This window comes from Pleurodeles waltl, chromosome 7 (assembly GCF_031143425.1).
Source record: "Pleurodeles waltl isolate 20211129_DDA chromosome 7, aPleWal1.hap1.20221129, whole genome shotgun sequence".
NCBI lineage: Eukaryota > Metazoa > Chordata > Amphibia > Caudata > Salamandridae > Pleurodeles > Pleurodeles waltl.
The window spans coordinates 606,483,786-606,503,688 of NC_090446.1; the positions used below are offsets into that span (position 1 = coordinate 606,483,786).

Sequence of the window (19,903 nt, forward strand, 5' to 3'; positions counted from 1 at the left end):
CATGTTACCCCCATATTTCACTGTATATATGTTGTTTTAGTTGTATGTGTCACTGGGACCCTGCCAGCCAGGGCCCCAGTGCTCATAAGTGTGCCCTGTATGTGTTACCTGTGTTATGACTAACTGTCTCACTGAGGCTCTGCTATCCAGAATCTCAGTGGTTATGCTCTCTCATTTCTTTCCAAATTGTCACTAACAGGCTAGTGACCAATTTCACCAATTTACATTGGCATACTGGAACACCCTTATAATTCCCTAGTATATGGTACTGAGGTACCCAGGGTATTGGGGTTCCAGGAGATCCCTATGGGCTGCAGCATTTCTTGTGCCACCCATAGGGAGATCTGACAATTCTTACACAGGCCTGCCAGTGCAGCCTGAGTGAAATAACGTCCACGTTATTTCACAGCCATTTACCACTGCACTTAAGTAACTTATAAGTCACCTATATGTCTAACCTTTACCTGTTAAAGGTTGGGTGCTAAGTTACTTAGTGTGTGGGCACCCTGGCACTAGCCAAGGTGCTCCCACATTGTTCAGGGCAAATTCCCCGGACTTTGTGAGTGCGGGGACACCATTACACGCGTGCACTATACATATGTTACGACATATGTATAGCGTCACAATGGTAACTCCGAACATGGCCATGTAACATGTCTAAGATCATGGAATTGTCACCCCAATGCCATTTTGGCATTGGGGAGACAATTCCATGATCCCCCGAGTCTCTAGCTCAGACCCAGGTACTGCCAAACTGCCTTTCCTGGGGTTTCACTGCAGCTGCTGCTGCTGCCAACCCCTCAGACAGGTTTCTGCCCTCCTGGGGTCCAGCCAGGCCTGGCCCAGGAAGGCAGAACAAAGGACTTCCTCAGAGAGAGGGTGTTACACCCTCTCCCTTTGGAAAAAGGTGTCAGGGCTGGGGAGGAGTAGCCTCCCCCAGCCTCTGGAAATGCTTTGATGGGCACAGATGGTGCCCATCTCTGCATAAGCCAGTCTGCACCGGTTCAGGTATCCCTCAGCCCTGCTCTGGCGCGAAACTGGACAAAGGAAAGGGGAGGTACCACTCCCCTGACCTGCACCTCCCCTGGGAGGTGCCCAGAGCTCCTCCAGTGTGCTCCAGACCTCTGCCATCTTGGAAACAGAGGTGCTGTTGGCACACTGGACTGCTCTGAGTGGCCAGTGCCAGCAGGTGACGTCAGAGACTCCTTCTGATAGGCTCCTTCAGGTGTTACTAGCCTATCCTCTCTCCTAAGTAGCCAAACCTCCTTTTCTGGCTATTTAGGGTCTCTGCTTTGGGGAATTCCTTAGATAACGAATGCAAGAGCTCATCAGAGTTCCTCTGCATCTCTCTCTTCACCTGCCAAGGAATCGACTGCTGACCGCGCTGGAAGCCTGCAAAACTGCAACAAAGTAGCAAAGACGACTACTGCAACCTTGTAACGCTGATCCTGCCGCCTTCTCAACTGTTTTCCTGGTGGTGCATGCTGTGGGGGTAGTCAGCCTCCTCTCTGCACTAGAAGCTCCGAAGAAATCTCCTGTGGGTCGACGGAATCTTCCCCCTGCAACCGCAGGCACCAAAGAACTGCATCACCGGTCCTCTGGGTCTCCTCTCAGCACGACGAGCGAGGTCCCTTAAACTCAGCAACTCTGTCCAAGTGACTCCCACAGTCCAGTGACTCTTCAGTCCAAGTTTGGTGGAGGTAAGTCCTTGCCTCCCCACGCTAGACTGCATTGCTGGGAACCGTGTATTTTGCAGCTACTCCGGCTCCTGTGCACTCTTCCAGGATTTCCTTTGTGCACAGCCAAGCCTGGGTCCCCGGCACTCTAACCTGCATTGCACGACCTCCTGAGTTGTCCTCCGGCTTCGTGGGACTCTCTTGTGCAACTTCGGGTGAGCTCCGGTTCACTCCACTTCGTAGTGCCTGTTCCGGCACTTCTGCGCGGGTGCTGCTTGCTTCTGAGTGGGCTCTTTGTCTTGCTGGACCACCCCTCTGTCTCCTCACGCAATTGGCGACATCCTGGTCCCTCCTGGGCCACAGCAGCATCCAAAAACCCTAACCGCGACCCTTGCAGCTAGCAAGGCTTGTTTGCGGTCTTTCTGCACGGAAACACCTCTGCAAGACTCTTCACGACGTGGGACATCCATCCTCCAAAGGGGAAGTTTCTAGCCCTTGTCATTCTTGCAGAATCCACAGCTTCTACCATCCGGTGGCAGCTTCTGTGCACCCACAGCTGGCATTTCCTGGGCATCTGCCCACTCCCGACTTGATCGTGACTTTTGGACTTGATCCCCTTGTTCCACAGGTACTCTCGTCTGGAAATCCATTGTTGTTGCATTTCTGGTGTTGGTCTTTCCTGCAGAATTCCCCTATCACGACTTCTGTGCTCTTTGGGGAACTTAGGTTCACTTTGCACCCGCTTTTCAGGGTCTTGGGGTGGGCTATTTTTCTAACCCTCACTGTTTTCTTACAGTCCCAGCGACCCTCTACAAGGTCACATAGGTTTGGGGTCCATTTGTGGTTCGCATTCCACTTCTAGAGAATATGGTTTGTGTTGCCCCTATCCCTATGTGCCCCCATTGCATTCTATTGTGACTATACATTGTTTGCACTGTTTTCTATTGCTATTACTGCATATTTTGGTATTGTGTACATATATCTTGTGTATATTTGCTATCCTCATACTGAGGGTACTCACTGAGATACTTTGGCATATTGTCATAAAAATAAAGTACCTTTATTTTTAGTATATTTGTGTATTGTGTTTTCTTATGATATTGTGCCTATGACACTAGTGGTACTGTAGGAGCTTCACTCGTCTCCTAGTTCAGCCTAAGCTGCTCTGCTAAGCTACCTTTTCTATCAGCCTAAGCTGCTAGACACCCCTCTACACTAATAAGGGATACCTGGGCCTGGTGCAAGGTGTAAGTACCCCTTGGTACCCACTACAAACCAGTCCAGCCTCCTACATTGTCTTTTATGGCTTGGTCTTTCTCCTCGTTGGTGCCTTTGTAAACAAGATATCAAGTTAGCCTCCTACATTGTCTTTTATGGCTTGGTCTTTCTCCTCGTTGGTGCCTTTGTAAACAAGATATCAAGTTACCCTCTGACTCGCAAACAGGCTTCCAGCCTGCACCCCTGTCAGTGCGGTGGGCCCCGGGGTTTCTCTCTTATACTTTAAACGGATTACAAGAAAAAAGCAACGTTTTTACTTCCTCTGGAGTGTTAGCGTGATTCCTGTGAGTGGTTCTGGCCTGCCAGATAGCTATATGTTGTGCGTGTTCGGTAATGAATTAAAACAAATGTAAGCGCAAAGACCCGACGTTTTATTTGGAAGCCCGCTGCCGAATGGGACGGTTGCCTAAAATGAAGGATGCCTTATTTTGTTTCCACCTCATGCCTCTTTCTCACTGTATGAGGTTTTGTCATCACTGTGTTCTCCCGCTGCGTTTCTCTTCCTATTTCTTTCTTTTCTGTCTTTCTCTCGCTTGTTTTCGGTACAAGCCTGATGAAGAAAAACACGTCCTAGCCATGAACGTCAATTCGCCAAAATGCCAGGAGTAGCGGAAATGACATCACGAGCCCTTTGACCTTCACTTTCACTCAGACACATACCTACACATGCACACAGATTCACACTTACACACACACTCTCACCTGCTAGCACGCACAAAACATACATTTTAAAGCATGTTTACTTACCTCGGCTGCCAGGAAGGGCATATTCATGTTTTTATTACACTAATAGTGGGTGATATATTACTATTCACTATTAGTGTAAAAAAAAAAGTCAGAAAACAAAGCGAGCCGTGTACCAATTGGCGTCCATAAGGACGAGCTGCCACTGTGTTCCTGGCACTGAATTTGCCACCTCTAAAACGAGGGTCGCAAAGGGCAAGCCAGAGGTCGCAGCTAAATGACGTCCATGGTCCTAGTCCCCATAAATGAGCCTCGGCATACAAGCACCAGCACAAAGTAAGCAGTCTGTGCATTTCTGAGTACTTTAATTTCTTTTGACAGTGCCTCGGACTTGAGCGGTGGTGGAGTTCAAGAGACCCCAGGGGCTGGCGGTACTCCGGAGCAAAAGGAGGAGGTAGTGACTGTCTGCCCAGGTAAGAGGCCTACCAATATTAGCAGAAGTTTGTCCTGCCCCTACAAGTTGACTGCCACGCTGCCATCCTCTGAATACAGCTCGTCTCCTCTCTTTCTAAAGTTGTTTTTGTTATAGGCAAGTCTTGGGTGAGGTCTATTCGCTCAAACAGCAGTTGTAATGTTAATGCTGAATGTTGGTCTTTGGTGATCCCGTTGTGTGCAATTATCTTCAAACATGCAGACGGCGATTAAGGAAATTAGGCCGATTAGGGCTGAGCTGGGCGCTACTATCAGGATGTGTCGTCGCCTCTTCTGTGAAGAAATCGGATATCTCGATCACCGTCGAAGAAGATTGGTTTTGGTGGCATGATTCCATTATTTCCTACAGTGTTGTGTATCTCCTCAGAGGGGGGGCATGCTTTAATGTCCTTCTTGGTGTACACAGCCTGCTGTGCACAATTTTAATGGAGCCCAGCACCCTGCCCATCTGCCCACCGAGTGGAGCGAGCGACTTTTGCTGGGACGGTGCCCTCCTGCTGCCACCCATGCCAGGACTTGGCAGTGACTGGCTGTCTCATTAAAAGCAGCTTTCGGCGGTTTCGCCTCCAGCTGGTGGATGTCGCACAGCTCGCTGTATTACCGCCTGCGTTGTCCGTGATTGTGGAGAAGAGCAGTGTGGGAGTGTAAGGGGCACAACGTGAGGTTCAGGGGCTCATTTACTGAGCAGTAGCCTGGCCTCTCAATTTTACAGTCGGTCGTCTGGCCTGGCACAGCGCCGATACCCCATAGTCCCCTACTCAGCCCTCCACCTTGACCAGTATGCATGCGAACCTTGACTGAAATCCATTGAAATAAGACCAGGCCACTCTAAATTTTGTTGGAGAAAGGTTAGCTGCTGGTTTATAATTGCATTTGTAGGCAAGGAAAAATTGGGTTAACATGGGTGATCCAGGATGGCCAGCGGACGAACTTGCCTAGGTTTACCGCCCACCTGATTGGCCAACGAGCGCTGGACTACGCACCATTGTGCGCTCTACCTTTTGGGGTCTTCTACCTTTTGGACCCCTTAGAGTTGAATTCATGCCAGTGGCGGAGTAGTACAGGGCAAGCACCCAGTTGCCCAAGGGACTAGCAGGACGCAGTCGCTTTTGTCCTGGATCCTGCCACGAGGGCTCCCAGGAAGTTGGCCTGAAGCACTCTTCTGTGCTACATAGTTGGTAGATTTCTGCACCTAAGTCCTTTGGATCGTCCCGTAACTCCGCCTGCAACACAAACAGTGGAATCACTGTGCCCATTTACAATCATACGTGATACGTGACTTTGTGAAGACGTAGGGAGAGGAAGCGTGGATGATGCTGCAATAAACTGCAAAAAGGAGGAAGTGAAGCTGCGGCACTAGGGGCCAGATGTAGCAAGCAGTTTTACCCATTCTGTGTCTATGGGAAAATGTGTTTGTACATATGGCCCTTAGTGTTTAGTGTCCAGCGCAGCCCCCTTTCCTCAGGTGTGCCACGTGTCCCGGAAGGGACCACTGATTTCCTGGCGGTGGGTCCGTCTCTCCCCCCCCCCCCCAAACACACACTTAGGCAGCTGGATCCTCCCAGAACCGGATAGCCCATGAGGGCAAGGGAATGGAGCGCTAAGCTGCTGCCGCCAAAGGGGTCGTGCTGCACGCACCGCGGGCATTCTCAGTCACTGCCCGGTAAAACCTCTCCCGCTCTCCTAGTTAGGCTCCTCTGTCTGCTGCCTTGTTTTCTAGGTAGGCTCCTCGGCTGCACCAGTGTCGTGTTACACTGATTTGTGTATCGGATTTTAACCACTTATATTGTCTTACCCCACTTTCTAACTTTCCATTGACCATACGGTCTGTGGATGTTTCATTTGGTTGCAGAAAATCTTTTTGTAAAGTTACCAATAAGGTGGGAGGAATATTGTAAAAACGGTTGTAGACTTGCTTATCTACAAAATCGTTTTTTCTTTGCCTTTCATTAGCCAAGTACAACCATTTATATATTTTGCCCTTCACTGATTTTGGCATTTTCAAAAAGATGAAAGGCTAACTTGACTCCGCTAGGGTCCATGCCTATGACCTTTAGTTGGCACACCGATTTGCACAGCATGTGCATTAACTCTCTGATCTGTCATGTAATCTACACAACTTTTTCCTTTGTGGATGTGTGCACTTCATAAAACTAAATTTAAATTACCTCTATGACAACCTTCTGTGGGAGGGTTCAAATTGATTCCACCTCCCATAAAACATTTGCTTACTCATTGGCCTGATTGAAGATGTACACATATTGATGGGATATACTGTTGAAGCTAGCCCATTTCCTTTCCTATATCTGAGTCCTCAGTAGCAGGCCTCCCTTTAAAGGCTTGTTTAGTCTTCTGTTTCAAAGGTTCTCTAGCTGTCTGGCACATAGGTGGCTCCTCAACCAGTACTACTGTGTGTAATTTACATTATTTTTAGTGGTTTGTTGAGCGAATACTAACAGCATAATATTCTATTTGTACATATCGGAACCCCTTTTGGAGGGCCACGAGGCGCGCAGGGGCTACTTGAACCAACCGTGGGGTTGAGGCCTTTTACTCCCGGTGTCCTGTGTCCCGGCCTTCCTTGAAACGTGAGCAAGTGGACCAAGTACCCATTCTGCCCTTGATTCCTAATGGTAGATGTGGATGAGCAGTCTAAGGCTCCCTCAGAGGCGGGGAGGTGTCGGTACAAATTAGTGAACACAGCTCGTACTTCAAAGAGTGCGCAGCAGCAGCAGTAAACTAATGTTCAGCCAAATACTTATGTTTAAAACAAAACATACATATTTTATTTCTAACTCTGCTTTTTCAAAGGAAAGTTATGGCATCCAGACAACAACACATTCCTCTCTTGAGGTCGGGGTGTTTCGTTGGCATGTCCCTGTCCCACCCCTCCCTTGATGTGTGATTGCTAGGAAGATAGCACTTTCCTACAACCCCATAGTTAGCCCCACTTTTTGCCTGATGTCAGTGTGTTTAGACTGTAGTTCACTGGGATCCTGCCAACCAGGACCCCAGTGACTATGGTTTCTCCTCTAAATTTTGTTGCTGGTAAACTTTCTACACCCACAATTGGTATACGTATGCACCTATGTAAGCCCCTAGTATATGGTACCCAGGGCATTGGTACACCAGGGGTCCCCCATAGGCTGCAGCATGCATTGTGCCATCCATGGGAGCACATGCAAACTGTGTCTGCAGGACTGCCATTGCAGTCTGCATGAAATGGTGCATGCACCCTTTCACCACCGAACCTGGTGATTGCTCTTAGACACCATGTCACCCTTCCAGTTAGCCCTTCAGCCCAAGGGCAGGTTGCATGTCCCTAAGTGTGAGGGTACCCCTGCATGAGCAGGGTTCCCCTACAGATCCTAGGCCAATTACTGGACTCTGTAAGTGCGAGGAAGCCATCTTGAGGTATGTAGTGGACACTGGTCAACACAAGTGGTCCAACAACATAAAGGCTTCTCTAGCTGCCAGCCCGCGCTCCTGCTGTCCGCAGACACTGTTCTGCCCACCTCCTAGTGAGCCTGGCTCAGGCCGGAGAGGCAGAACAAAGGATTTCCTGCAAGGGAGAGGTATGACCACCTCCCCCTGTGTATAGTTGTCTAAGGGCTGGGGTGGGGTGGCCTCTGAGAGCCACCAGACTGCTATGAAGGGCACATTTGGTGCCATCCTTGCATAATCCGGTCTACACCAGTTCAGAAAGCCCCGGTTCCCGCTCTGTCGCAAAACTACACAAAGGACAGGGGAGGGACCACCCCTCTGTCCAGCTCCTTCCCTAGGGAGGTGCACCAAGCTCTGCCATTTGGCCACTCAATTCTGCCATCTTGGAAACAAGATGGGCAGAGGCCCCTGGGAGCATCTGACTGGTTAGGCCAGGTTGATGATGTCCCTGACCTCTGATACGTGGGTCACTTCAGAGAGTGACCAACCCGTTTAGGGTTACTTAAGGGCTCCCTCGAGGGTGGGTCCTCAGATTCGTCAAGCAGGACTCTCCAAGGAACTCTCTGCAAGACACCATCTGCTCCTGACCTCTGGAACCGCTGCTGGTCTACTTGGAACTGAAACACGTTTGCTTCTGGTGGGAAGGCTCTCATTGCAGCATTGTTTTACCAGATCCTGCAAGAATTCTGCAACATCCAAGGCTGTGCGTCCTCCAGGGTTACAAATACTCTGTTTGCACCTGGAAGCTTGGAAGGAATCTCCCTTGGAGTGAAAGAGTCACTCCCCTGCAACCCACGCACCTTAAGACAACATTGACCAGCTTGTGCGGTCTGCTGTTCCACAAACATCAAAAGGCTCTGCTTCACATGTGGTGAGTCTGTGGCTTTCTCTGGGTCCTGCTTGTCTTCTGACCAACTTGGGAGACTGTGGGCCCCTGATCCTGCCACTGGACTGGACCCCCTTTGCACCGCAACTGTTGCACTCACAAGCACTTGGTGCTCGAATATCTCCCAGAGGAAGAGTCACCAAGAAGCCCATGCCTCCAGCACTTCTCAACTCCTGCCTTGCAACTCCTGCAACTTGGGACTTCTGTTATGTTTTACTGGCTGTTTGTTACTCCCTGTGTCCCTCGCCTTTTGGACACTCGTGGGGGCTCCATCGACTTCTCCTGGGCTTCCTGTGTGCTGATGGCCAGTCCTGACTCCCTCTCCTGGGTAGAGTCTCCTGGACCTTGCTGGTCCCCAACACTTTGCAAACACTTCTTCATCTCCTGCTTGCATTTGCCAGTGCTTGTTGATGACCTGGCTGGTCTCTGACTCTCCTGCAGTCCGATGACCGTCGATGGACAGCTTGTAGGCAACTCCTGGGATCTTCTGCAGCTCCTGGACCCCGCAGCTGGACTTCTTCTTCCACCAACTTGCAGGAACTTCACTTCCCAGAGGGTGGGCATTGCCACCTGTACCACCTGGGCACCTCCAAGGGCGCTGGACTCTGTTCCCTTCCTTTGCAGGTCCCCCACGTCCGGAATCCGTCCCTGGGTTCCACCGGCCTGGTCCATGGGTCGTGACAACAGCTGAACAATCCAAGGCTTCCACTGACTTCGGGGAGAGTCCCTTACTGCATCCGGGTCCCCGGTGTAGGTACTCCTGTCTTCTGGGCATCCTGGCGTAGGGGTACTCTTCCTTTCTTCCTCTTGTCTGCTGGTTTCCTTGGGGTCCACTGGGAAGAGTCCTGAATTCCACAAACTCCAACTACTACTCTGTGTTAGCCTATGGGACGACTGGGTGAGTTACCACCTTGCACCTGGTCTCTAGGGACACTTGCTGTACTTACCTGTGGGGTTTCTATCAGCTCCTAGCCAACTACCACATTTACCTTGGTTGGGTTCACTATTTCACATTCCACTTTTTTATTATATGGTAGGGTCCTGTGTATTTTAATGCTATTTCTGGTGGTTATTTTGTGTAAGTATTGTGTGTAGATATCGCCAAAGGGAGATATATCAATGCTAGTCTAGTAGTAGTGCTGTAATAAAGTATCCTTTATTTTTGCAACACTTGTGTGGTTCTTTCTTGTGAGTGAGTTACTGTCTGACTACTGTAGTATTGCAAGTACTTTACGTTCCTCTTGGATAAGCTTTAGCTGCTCGCCTCAGCTACTCCTAGAGAGTTTTGCTACTTACTATCGCTAAGGATTGCCTGGACTCAGTATAGGGTGGCACACCATAGGTGTACACCATAAACTGAGCCCGCCTCCTACAGGAGCTATTCCCCATTCATTTGTGGCTGCATCCAGGGAATGCTTACTAGTAGACCAGCAACTCAAGAGTCCACTCTGACTCGTCAATTACAGATGTGTCTTAGCGTTGTAGAGCTCTTAGCATAGCATTCCATGGGGAACGGTAGGCCTGTCACAAGTCTTACCTGCTGTGATAGAGAAGAAGCGTTTGGCGTCTTCTGTCTGTAGGTACTCTCAACAGCTCATGTCCTGCTCAGGCGAATCAGCTGTATGCAGCATTGCAGCAGTCAGCTGCCACCGGCTCCCTTGTGAGCCTATACAGTCATACTCCGGTAGTGATCCAGAGTGGTTCCACGCTCCTCCTCCAGGGTAAATGTCAACACTCCCAATGGAAGTGGGGATGATTGCGATGCCCCTGATCTCGATCCTGTTGAGGTGGTGATACTTCCAGGAGATCCTCACTCAACCCACTGTGTCAGTTCGGATGCTCCTGGTGACCTGCTGGTCACTGCTGCGCCCAGTCCACACAGCACAGTTATTCTCGGCAGCTCCTCTTGGCATACTGGGTTGCTGCACAACACCACACAAGGCTTCTGCCTTTACCACACAACAGTTTTTTTATCACAGCAGCCCCTCCTTGCATACAGGATCACCGCTACTGCACTGCTCAGGCTTAGACCCTTCTCTGCAAAGCAGGCTTTTCCTCAGTAGCCCCTCCAGCACATGGGGTAGCCGCAGACCTGCAGCACAGGCTTAAGCCTTTACCACACGGCAATCTTTACATGGCTACCTTGACGGTGGCACTCTGCTGGCACCCAGGCATCACCAACTGAAGTCTGCAGTCTGGTAATGACCAGATTGGTGCAGCACCCATTTCCTCACACAGGGTTGGTTCCCCACTGGACCTTGCTCCCTTCAATGCTCTTCACTTCCTCACAGGACACACTTTTCTTGGCAAGTAGACAGGCACTGTTGCTCCAGAGGAGGTGGTCTTGGTTTTCTTGGGTGATGTCCCCTTACACAGCAGGGAGAGTAGCAAGCCCTCACCCCCATCCTGATCACAGGCAGAAGTCTTGCAGAGCTTCCCTTCCTCACACATTCCACCTTGCTGCTTGCAGGTGACCCTTTTTGGGGTCTCAACCTCCCCTTTTTAAGGTCCATTTCTGTACACCAAAATATAATTAAGCTCTGGGTCTCTGAAGTTTTATGTTGGGGCTCTCCTTTTGAAGTACATCCTTCTCCTCTCACTCTTCCTCTTGAAACACTGCCTACTGCAGCAGGAGAGACTCCAAAGCTGATACTCTACAAGACAGACCATGGTAGTGACTAGAGGTCACACCTGGATGTCAGCCACAGTGACATGTGCATTGAAAGATTAATTTTGGGTTTCCAGCCCCACTCCTTATGATTGCCTTATCTGCCCCATCTCCTTCCTGAAATGTGTTCCGACATCTTCCTTGTGATTTCTCACTGAATCAAAGAGCACCCTTTGAAGTGTACAGGGGGAACTCATTTCTCGCTCCCAATGTCTCCCACCCAGCTCACAGGAAGGCAGAAATAGACAAATCTGCCTGGAGGATTTCCCTACATTCTCATGTCTTCACCAGGCAGGCCTGCACCTCCCAGAATGGAAACCACGGTCCTCCAAGTAATGTACCATTACGGACACACTCACTCTGTGTATGTGTTCTCACTATCCAGCACTGTTACCTTCATGTATTTTGCCACCAAAGACACCATACAATCAGCACACAATTCACTCAGTGGGCAGTGCTCAGTACTGTAGCCTTTCTGTGTTCCACTTGCTAGCATACATGCATCCAACATACACATTCACAACACACGCTGCACAACACTATACCCTTCATGTACTGTACATGTTGCAGGTGCACATAAACCCAGTACCTGCACTCACCATGGATGCATTGCGTAGCATTGCTCTAACACTGCATTGTAACCTACCCACGCACACATTAAGCCAGTGCAGAGTCACTACCCCTGCAGTGCACATCACTTCACATCTAACTGATGTTGGCCAAAGGTGAGCAAAGCACACAGAAGCAGAACTTTCAAAAGTGAGTGAGTCTGTAGGCCTCACTCCAGTAACAGGTTAAAAAAGATATGTTCACGCCTACTGATCAGAACATGGTATGCTGCCACCACTGTGCTCATGCTGCTTAACTCCTAGTGAAGGCGGTAGCCTTCTACCACTATGAAGGTATCTCTTTGTGCGCCCCTCTCATTCCAACAAGACTGCAGTCCATGAGACAGGGTTATACACAAGCATGATCTGTGTTTGCCTATGACAACAAAAATAAGCCTTAGGGATGCGGACATCAGTACAGTTGGGCACTCAGGGCAGGGGTACATTACCATTGCCATGCAGAGTACTTTTCCATCCAAACATTGCATTTCAAAGCAGAAATAATTTTTCTGTCTACTAGCAGAAGACTTAACTGGTGTTGAGTTCAGAAGAAAGCCTGTCATCTTCAATAGAGCTAGTAGGGCTAACTCTTATGTATGCATTGCAGAGACCCAGGCCAGCCTGTCCAGTGAAGCAGAACCCGACACCAGAACCTTGCCGTTATCTGGAAGCAACTCTCCTATTCAGGTAAGTAGTAAGTGAGGGATATCCGTGGTGCCTGGAAGGGACAAAATACTGGAACCAGTCTATTACCCTTGGAGCAGTCTAAGGGCAAGTTGTCAAGCTTTTTATAGCCTGTGTAGACTCCACGTAGGCCACAGAGTGATATGGCTCAGTACAATAGACCATCTCTGGTTCTAGTCTCTGGGACAACTGTAACACAGGCCCATGAAATAAACCTGGTTAAACCACATCAAACAGTCACAACTCTCAGCACTGGAAAGCAACACACATCTCAAAACCTGGGACTGACCAATGGTCAGATCCATAGAACAGCTGCAGCTCTGACCCAATGAACCACCGCAGCCGAGGGTATTGGAAAAACAGTAGCTTCTGGTAAAACAAAAAAAAAATCAACAGTGGCTGATCTGGTCCTCACTTAAGCTTTTTTTTCTGTGGATAGTTGTGTTTTACTTCCCACTTAAGAGTGACGTCTGGTTTCTTTGAAGAAGCACTCACATTTTTTAACAGAAAATCATGAAGCTGTTTTGAGTCGGCTGAACAATTTACGGTGTAGCTTCAGTAGAAGCAAAGGTGATATTTTTCAGCAGAGTTTCTGCCCTTCTACATCTAAAGAAACACATAAAAATGGTGGCTGTGGCCGATGTCACTCCCTCCTTGTGTGACTTTTATTACATGCAAACCATGAGGAGGGATGTTCTACCGGGATGGGATATAGTAGGGTTAAACATTGAGTAGAAGCATGACCTTTCACGGGGAGGACACAAGCTGGATTTTGGGGTGGTACATTAACTGATTGACCATATTGTTAGAAGGGAGAGGCAGGGGTATTAGGCGGGGTTGGAATAGTTGGCTATTTGTAAGACAAGTCTTTGATGATGGGCAGACTAGAATAGTCTGAAACCAAAAATTAGTTCACCAGTTTCATTCTCCTTTTCCTAGAGTGCCCCTAGTGTCACCCCTGAAGAGATAGAGAGCAACGACCACACCAGGGTTGACATGCAGCCCACCATGATTGAAGGACAGTCCACCATTGTTGACTTGGATTCCGTACCTCAAGTGACACCGAACATGGACGACATCCAGTGCCCACTGTGTGGCCTTGGGTTTGCATCGGAGCAGATTGAACGTCATGCAGCAGACTGTAATGGGAGCGCAGAGAAGAAAGCGAAAAGGCAGGAGACACCAGGTGAGTGGGAATACTTCTTGGGGGAAAATTAGGTCACCTGGAACACTACAGGCTGTTAGGGTGCTGTCAACAAGTGACCTATGCATGCAGACCCTTCACATTACCAGTGTTTGAACAGTTGCAGAGTCAAGACCTCCGTTGGACAAATGCATAGTCCTCTTCTGTCACTCTGATGAACTCCTTCTGCTTTATTCATCATTCTATATTTTTACTACTGTACTGAGAGGACTGACATTACTGCTCTGCTTGTTGGTTTCATTCCAGATATAGGCCCTCATTGCGACCGTCAGCGGTAATTTGGGTAAAGGTACTGCCAACAGGCTTGGCCGTACCTTTTCCCAAATTATGACATTGGCGGTTTGGTTCAAGCCACTCCGACAATGTATCACTCCGTCTGCCAGGGTGGTAACAGCCGCTGGGCTGGGGACTTCGGTCTACAGCCAGGCGACCGTCACAATCCCACCCTCAGGATTATGATCCCGCCTACCACCATGGTTTCCACGGCAAACGTACCGCCACGAAAACCATGGCTGTAGGCACTATCGGTGCCAGGGAATTCCTTTCCCGACTCTGATAGGGATCTCCCCCACCCCCCTCCCCAGAGACCTTCCCCGCCCTCCCCCTCGATCTCCTGCCCCGCACATTTACACACCCACACGCATACACACTCATATACACATGCATACCCACATCCACCCACACATGCACACATACATACCCACACACTGCAACACACACCAACATATATTGTCGCACACACGCATTCACAACACACATCATACACGTGCACTCACATTCAGTCATTCACGCACGCATTCAACGTGACACACGCATGCACGCATACAAAAATCCCCCCCACACACAACACCATCACACACGCACACAACCACCCCCCCTCCCAACCCCCTCTCCTGTCTGAGAACCCAATTTACCTGCTTGCAGGGGGTCCTCCGGCAGGATACGGGACGCAGCGCTGCTGTCCGCAGCAGCGTCCACCAGCAAAACACCGGTCGGCTGTGTTTTGCTGGCGTGGTGCTGCTGCTGACAGCAGCGCCACCTTACCGCCGTCTGACGCCATGACCGTCGACGGTATTCTGCCAACCTTCTGGTGGAATTCCATCTACGGTCATAATGCGGGTGTGCGGCTGGTAGCCACGGCGGCGGTATGTTGGCGGCCGTCGCCGTGGCAGTTACGCCAAAGTTGTAATGAGGGCCAAAGTGTTTTCAACACTTGTTTGATCTTGCTTTATGTTGCTAGTCCAGGGTGCAAGGAGCCTGCAAAAGTAAGAGGTAGCTCCCTGCAAGTCATTTTACAGGGCCTGCATGCCTGTTCCTAAAGCCTGTTTGTGCTCAGCCATCAGTTGCTCTGCAGTTGTCACTGTTTGTTTTTTGAGACACTTGCATCAGATGTAAAATAGTCAACTTAGGGATTGATGGAGTTTGGTCTGAGGTGTCTTGTCATGACCAGACGTCTTAGGGAGCTGGAAACAGCCCTTCCTTTAACTATAAATCGGCATAGGTTCTCAGCAGTGCAGCATTTGCCCAAGCATTGATTGTGTTCAGTCAAAGAGGTGCTCCTGCACATAAATATCGTTGTGCTTTGAGTGATTTTCAAATGTGATTTCACAGTGCACTTATTCCTTGTGGCTTCAGTATTATTTGGAAGTGAATATGAGCCACTTTGTGTAGCACCATCTTAAAACAAATAGTCTGGGATGTGTATGGAAAGTGCAATGTGCAAAGCAGATGCATACCTTTCTTTAGGGACACAGATCACACAGAAATACCACATTTCAATTGTTATGTTTCGGGGTGTGGCAGAGCAGATTGTAGACACTGAGGAAGAACTGAGTGATGCGCCATGAAGCAAGGGCGCAGGATGCAGGGAAGTGACAAGACAAATCGCTGTATCCATTCTGCCAAGTGAGGATGTTTTAAACACTGCCTGAATAACAGTGTAAAGTCTATGGAGCAGTGACCGGTTTGTGAGAGGCAGTTATTTTGACTGTATCAGGACGACCGTTTCCAGATAGCACTAATGGTTGCTGTTAAGATCTGTACCTAGCTAGGGTGGCTAACAAAGAGGAGAATCTATGGTGGTACTGTGTTTTGCTTTTGTTTTTGGAGCTATGGTGGAATTGTGTGCTCTCATGTTGGAAAGCTGTGGTGGAACTGTATGTTTATCTTCATTTTGGAGCTCTTGTGAAACTTCTGCCCTTTTTGTGGGATTTGTAGTTGAACTTTGTGTTGCTCTGCTTTGAGAGCTGTATGAGAACTGTGTTCTTGTTTGGGAGCTGTGGCCAAACTCAGTTCTATTTAGGATTTATTGGGTACTGTGTGTTGCTGTTTTGAGTGCTGTGGTGGAACTGTGTGTTTATCTTGTCTTGATAGCTGTGCTGCCCATCCTCATTGGTGCAGCAAGGAAAAACATTGAGTTGGGAGCAAGGTTCATACTTTTAATGCCATATTTGTCCTTTTTTGTGTGATTGTGTTTGGGTTCCTTTTGCTTGCTGTGAAAGTTCTGTGAATTAGCCTAGTTAGGTTTGCATCAAAGGGTTCATAAATGAGACAATTCCACACGTGTGGGATCCACACATATACAGAGAACATCTGAAAGAACATCCATTATGGAGATCAGAAAAATATATGATTTAATTTTCTGTCATAGGTATTTTTTCTGAAGTTCTTAAATGGTAGACTATCAAAGAAAATACCCATGAAGGAAAATCTTAGGGCCGGTGGCAAAATTGTCATTAGCTTGCTCATGGGTAACTTAATTGCCTCTTGATATCATATCACTGGTGCATTGTTGTGTCTGGAGCACCTTTTTATTGTACCCATTGTTCTCCAGTATTGGAGCATTCATAGATTCACATGTGTGAATCATTCTCAATTGTCGAAGTGGGAGACCCACTGTAACCTAGAAAGCAGTAGAGTACCAACTGCATAGAAGTCAATGAGAGACATTCACTTTTACAGCTCATTAGTATAACTTAAAATGACCTAAAGTCCAGCCAGTCAGGCAACAGCACCCTTCAGAATCCTTATCACAGAGGCTCCAGTCCCTTAGATTTTCTTCCACACACCAAGTGATGGAAGTCTCCCTGAGCTCTGCTCAGTGTATTCTGCAAAACAGCTATTTTCAAGAAGATTCTTCACAGTTCGGATGTAGTTTTCATCTTATATCAGCCTAGGATTGCCTGACCATGTCAGAATATCTCAAAAGGGGTTTATTTAAGCCATGTACCTCCTTTTAATAAAAAAAGAGACTACCCGCATAAAGAGTGTATTTATTGTCTCTATACTGAACACACAATCAAAGACTGTAAGATCTGCTGCTGTTTCTCCCAGAAAATCCTGAAGGACATGGAGGGAAGACTACTCTTATGGTTGCAGAAGGGACACCCTGGAACAGACTCTGCTTGCCTGGTGTTAGAAATTGGGTTTTTGGTTGGCAGTCAGGTTACCCTCTGTCCAAGCAAGAACCCTCACTCTAGTCTGGTAAGTCACACACAATCCAAATTATCCTGTGCCCACCCTCTGGTAGCTTGGCATTGAGCAGTCAGGCTTAACTTAGAAGGCAATGTGTAAAGTATTTGTGCGATAAATCATACAATAACACCATATAGCACACAAACATACACCACACAGTGTCTAGGAAAATATAGGATATTTATCTGGATATTTGTAGATCAAAGTCTCTTCCAAGCACAAAGTACCTGGTTTGGAGTGGCAAATCTCCGCAGAGGGCCGCAGAAGAGGAGATGCGTGGAAAAATGGTGTGTGCGTCTGCTACGCCCCTTCACACACGGACTTGCGTCGTTATTTTTCATGCGGGGAGACCTGCGTCATTCTACAGGAGGAAAAATGGTGTGTGTGTCGGTTTCGCCCCTTCACACACGGACTTGCATCGTTATTTTTCACTCGGAAGACGTGCGTCGTTTTCCGGCACGAGGGTGACTCCTTCTATGGTTCGCGGGATTACCAGATGTCCCAGGGTCTGTGCGTTATCCGCTGCATGTCGTTCCAGGAGGCTGTGCGTGGAATTTCCTTTCTCACGGCAGGCGTCACGTCAATTTCCTCTCTGGAAGTCGGGCAGCGTTGTCCATGCAAGGCCGTGCGTCGAAGTTCCGGTCATGTCGGCGTGCGGCGATTTTCTCACTGCGGAGCAAGCTGTGTGTCGAAAATTTCGGCGCACGAAGAGTCCAAATGAAAAAGAGAAGTCTTTTTGGTCCTGAAACTTCAGGGAACAGGAGGCAAGCTCTATCCAAGCCCTTGGAGAGCACTTTTACAGCCAGACAAGAGTTCAGCAAGGCAGAAGGCCAACAGCAAGGCAGCAGTCCTTTGTAGAAAGTAGACAGGTGAGTCCTTTGAGCAGCCAGGCAGTTCTTCTTGGCAGGATGTAGGTTCTGGTTCAGGCTTCTTCTCCAGCAAGTGTCTGATGAGGTAGGGCAGAGGCCCTGTTTTATACAAAATTGTGCCTTTGAAGTGGGGGTGACTTCAAAGAGTGGCTAAGAAATGCACCAGGTCCCCTTTCAGTTCAATCCTGTCTGCCAGGGTCCCAGTAGGGGGTGTGGCAGTCCTTTGTGTGAGGGCAGGCCCTCCACCCTCCCAACCCAGGAAGAACCATTCAAGATGCAGATGTATGCAAGTGAGGCTGAGTACCCTGTGTTTGGGGTGTGTCTAGGTGAATGCACAAGGAGCTGTCAACTAAACCTAGCCAGACGTGGATTGTAAGGCACAGAAATGCTCATTTTCTAAAAGTGGCATTTCTAGAATAGTAATATTAAATCCAACTTCACCAGTCAGCAGGATTTTGTATTACCATTCTGGCCATCCTAAATATGACCTTCCTGCTCCTTTCAGATCAGCAACTGTCACTTCAACAATGTATGAGGGCAGCCCCAATGTTAGCCTATGAAGGGAGCAGGCCTCACAGTAGTGTAAAAACGAATTTAGGAGTTTTACACCACCAGGACATATAAACTACACAGGTACATGTCCTGCCTTTTACCCACACAGCACCCTGCTCTAGGGGTTACCTAGGGCACACATTAGGGGTGACTTATATGTAGAAAAAGGGGAGTTTTAGGCTTGGCAAGTACTCTTAAATGCCAAGTCGAAGTGGCAGGCCTGAGGCAACGTTAAGGGGCTACTGAAGTGGGTGGCACAACCATTGCTGCAGGCCCACTAGTAGCATTTAATCTACAGGCCCTAGGCACATATAGTGCACTCTACTAGGGTCTTACAAGTAAATCAAATAGCCAATCCTGGATAAACCAATCAACAGTACAATTTATACAGAGATCATATGCACTTTAGCACTGGTTAGCAGTGGTAAAGTGCCCAGAGTTCAAAAGCCAACAACAACAGGTCAGAAAAAATAGGAGGAAGGAGGCATAAAGTTTGGGGATGACCCTGTCAAAAAAGCCAGGTCCAACACCTGGGATGGGACTCCATCCCCCAGGCTCCCTTGCCTCCCGCGCTACTAAAAGCACTCGTCATTCCCGCTGCGCGGGACGAGCTGGAACAGACTCTGCTTGCCTGGGGTGGGACTCCATCCCCCAGGCTCCCTTGCCTCCCGCGCTACTCAAAGCGCTCGCCATTCCCGCTGAGTGGAACGCACGCGGTACACGCCCGGGAGCGCGCCCGGGCCAAGATGGGCCCATTTTCACCCGTCATCGCCCAATAGAGGCCGGGCTGGGCATCTCATTTTCAGAAGTAAGTTTATTGTGGGAATTAATTTTAGGTTATATCGTTATTTTATCTACAATTTTAGCTACTTTACGATGGGGAAACGCAAAGCTGTGAAATTCCTGCACCGTCGAATGGCATTAAAAAAAGTGTAAAAACGGTCAAGTAACCAAGCAAGTTCTTTAATACATAAAAGAAATAATCCCCTAGATGACATTGACATTCTGATTGAAGAGGTGGAGGCTATTTTGAAAAGTAATTCTAACCCACCACTGTCTACAAAAAGTAGCACATCCGGAGTAAAAAGTTCTCGATATATTAAAAAAGAAGTCGCAATCATCTAATTCCCGAGTGGAGACTGTTTCAAAACAAGTACCTCAAGCCCCTAAGCCAAATTCTCCTCCCTTGATGACCACATCTCGCAGTGACTTGGATACTGTTCTTTGTGCGAGCAGTGTCTCCTATGAGGAATGAGGCCTCCCACTGAGTCCAGTGATTATGGTAACTCTTAATATATTGTGCACAAATCGGTTCAGGCCCTTGGCGGAGAAAGAGGGACCCTCTGCTTGTGCTCCAGTCGGAACTCGTGTCCATGATAAAGTC

At 48.6% G+C, this 19,903-nt stretch overlaps 1 protein-coding gene across 16 annotated transcripts in view; it reads left to right on the plus strand.

Annotated features, from left to right (window-relative positions):
• The window catches only part of UIMC1 (ubiquitin interaction motif containing 1), a 380,703-nt gene that overhangs the window by 239,555 nt on the left and 121,245 nt on the right, over positions 1 to 19,903 (plus strand). For all 16 annotated transcript variants that reach the window (XM_069244540.1, XM_069244534.1, XM_069244544.1 and 13 more), the window contains 3 exons: positions 4,020 to 4,111; positions 12,344 to 12,423; positions 13,360 to 13,606. In XM_069244540.1, the coding sequence (XP_069100641.1) occupies positions 4,020 to 4,111; positions 12,344 to 12,423; positions 13,360 to 13,606 (419 nt within the window). The remainder of the gene's footprint in view (positions 1 to 4,019; positions 4,112 to 12,343; positions 12,424 to 13,359; positions 13,607 to 19,903) is intronic.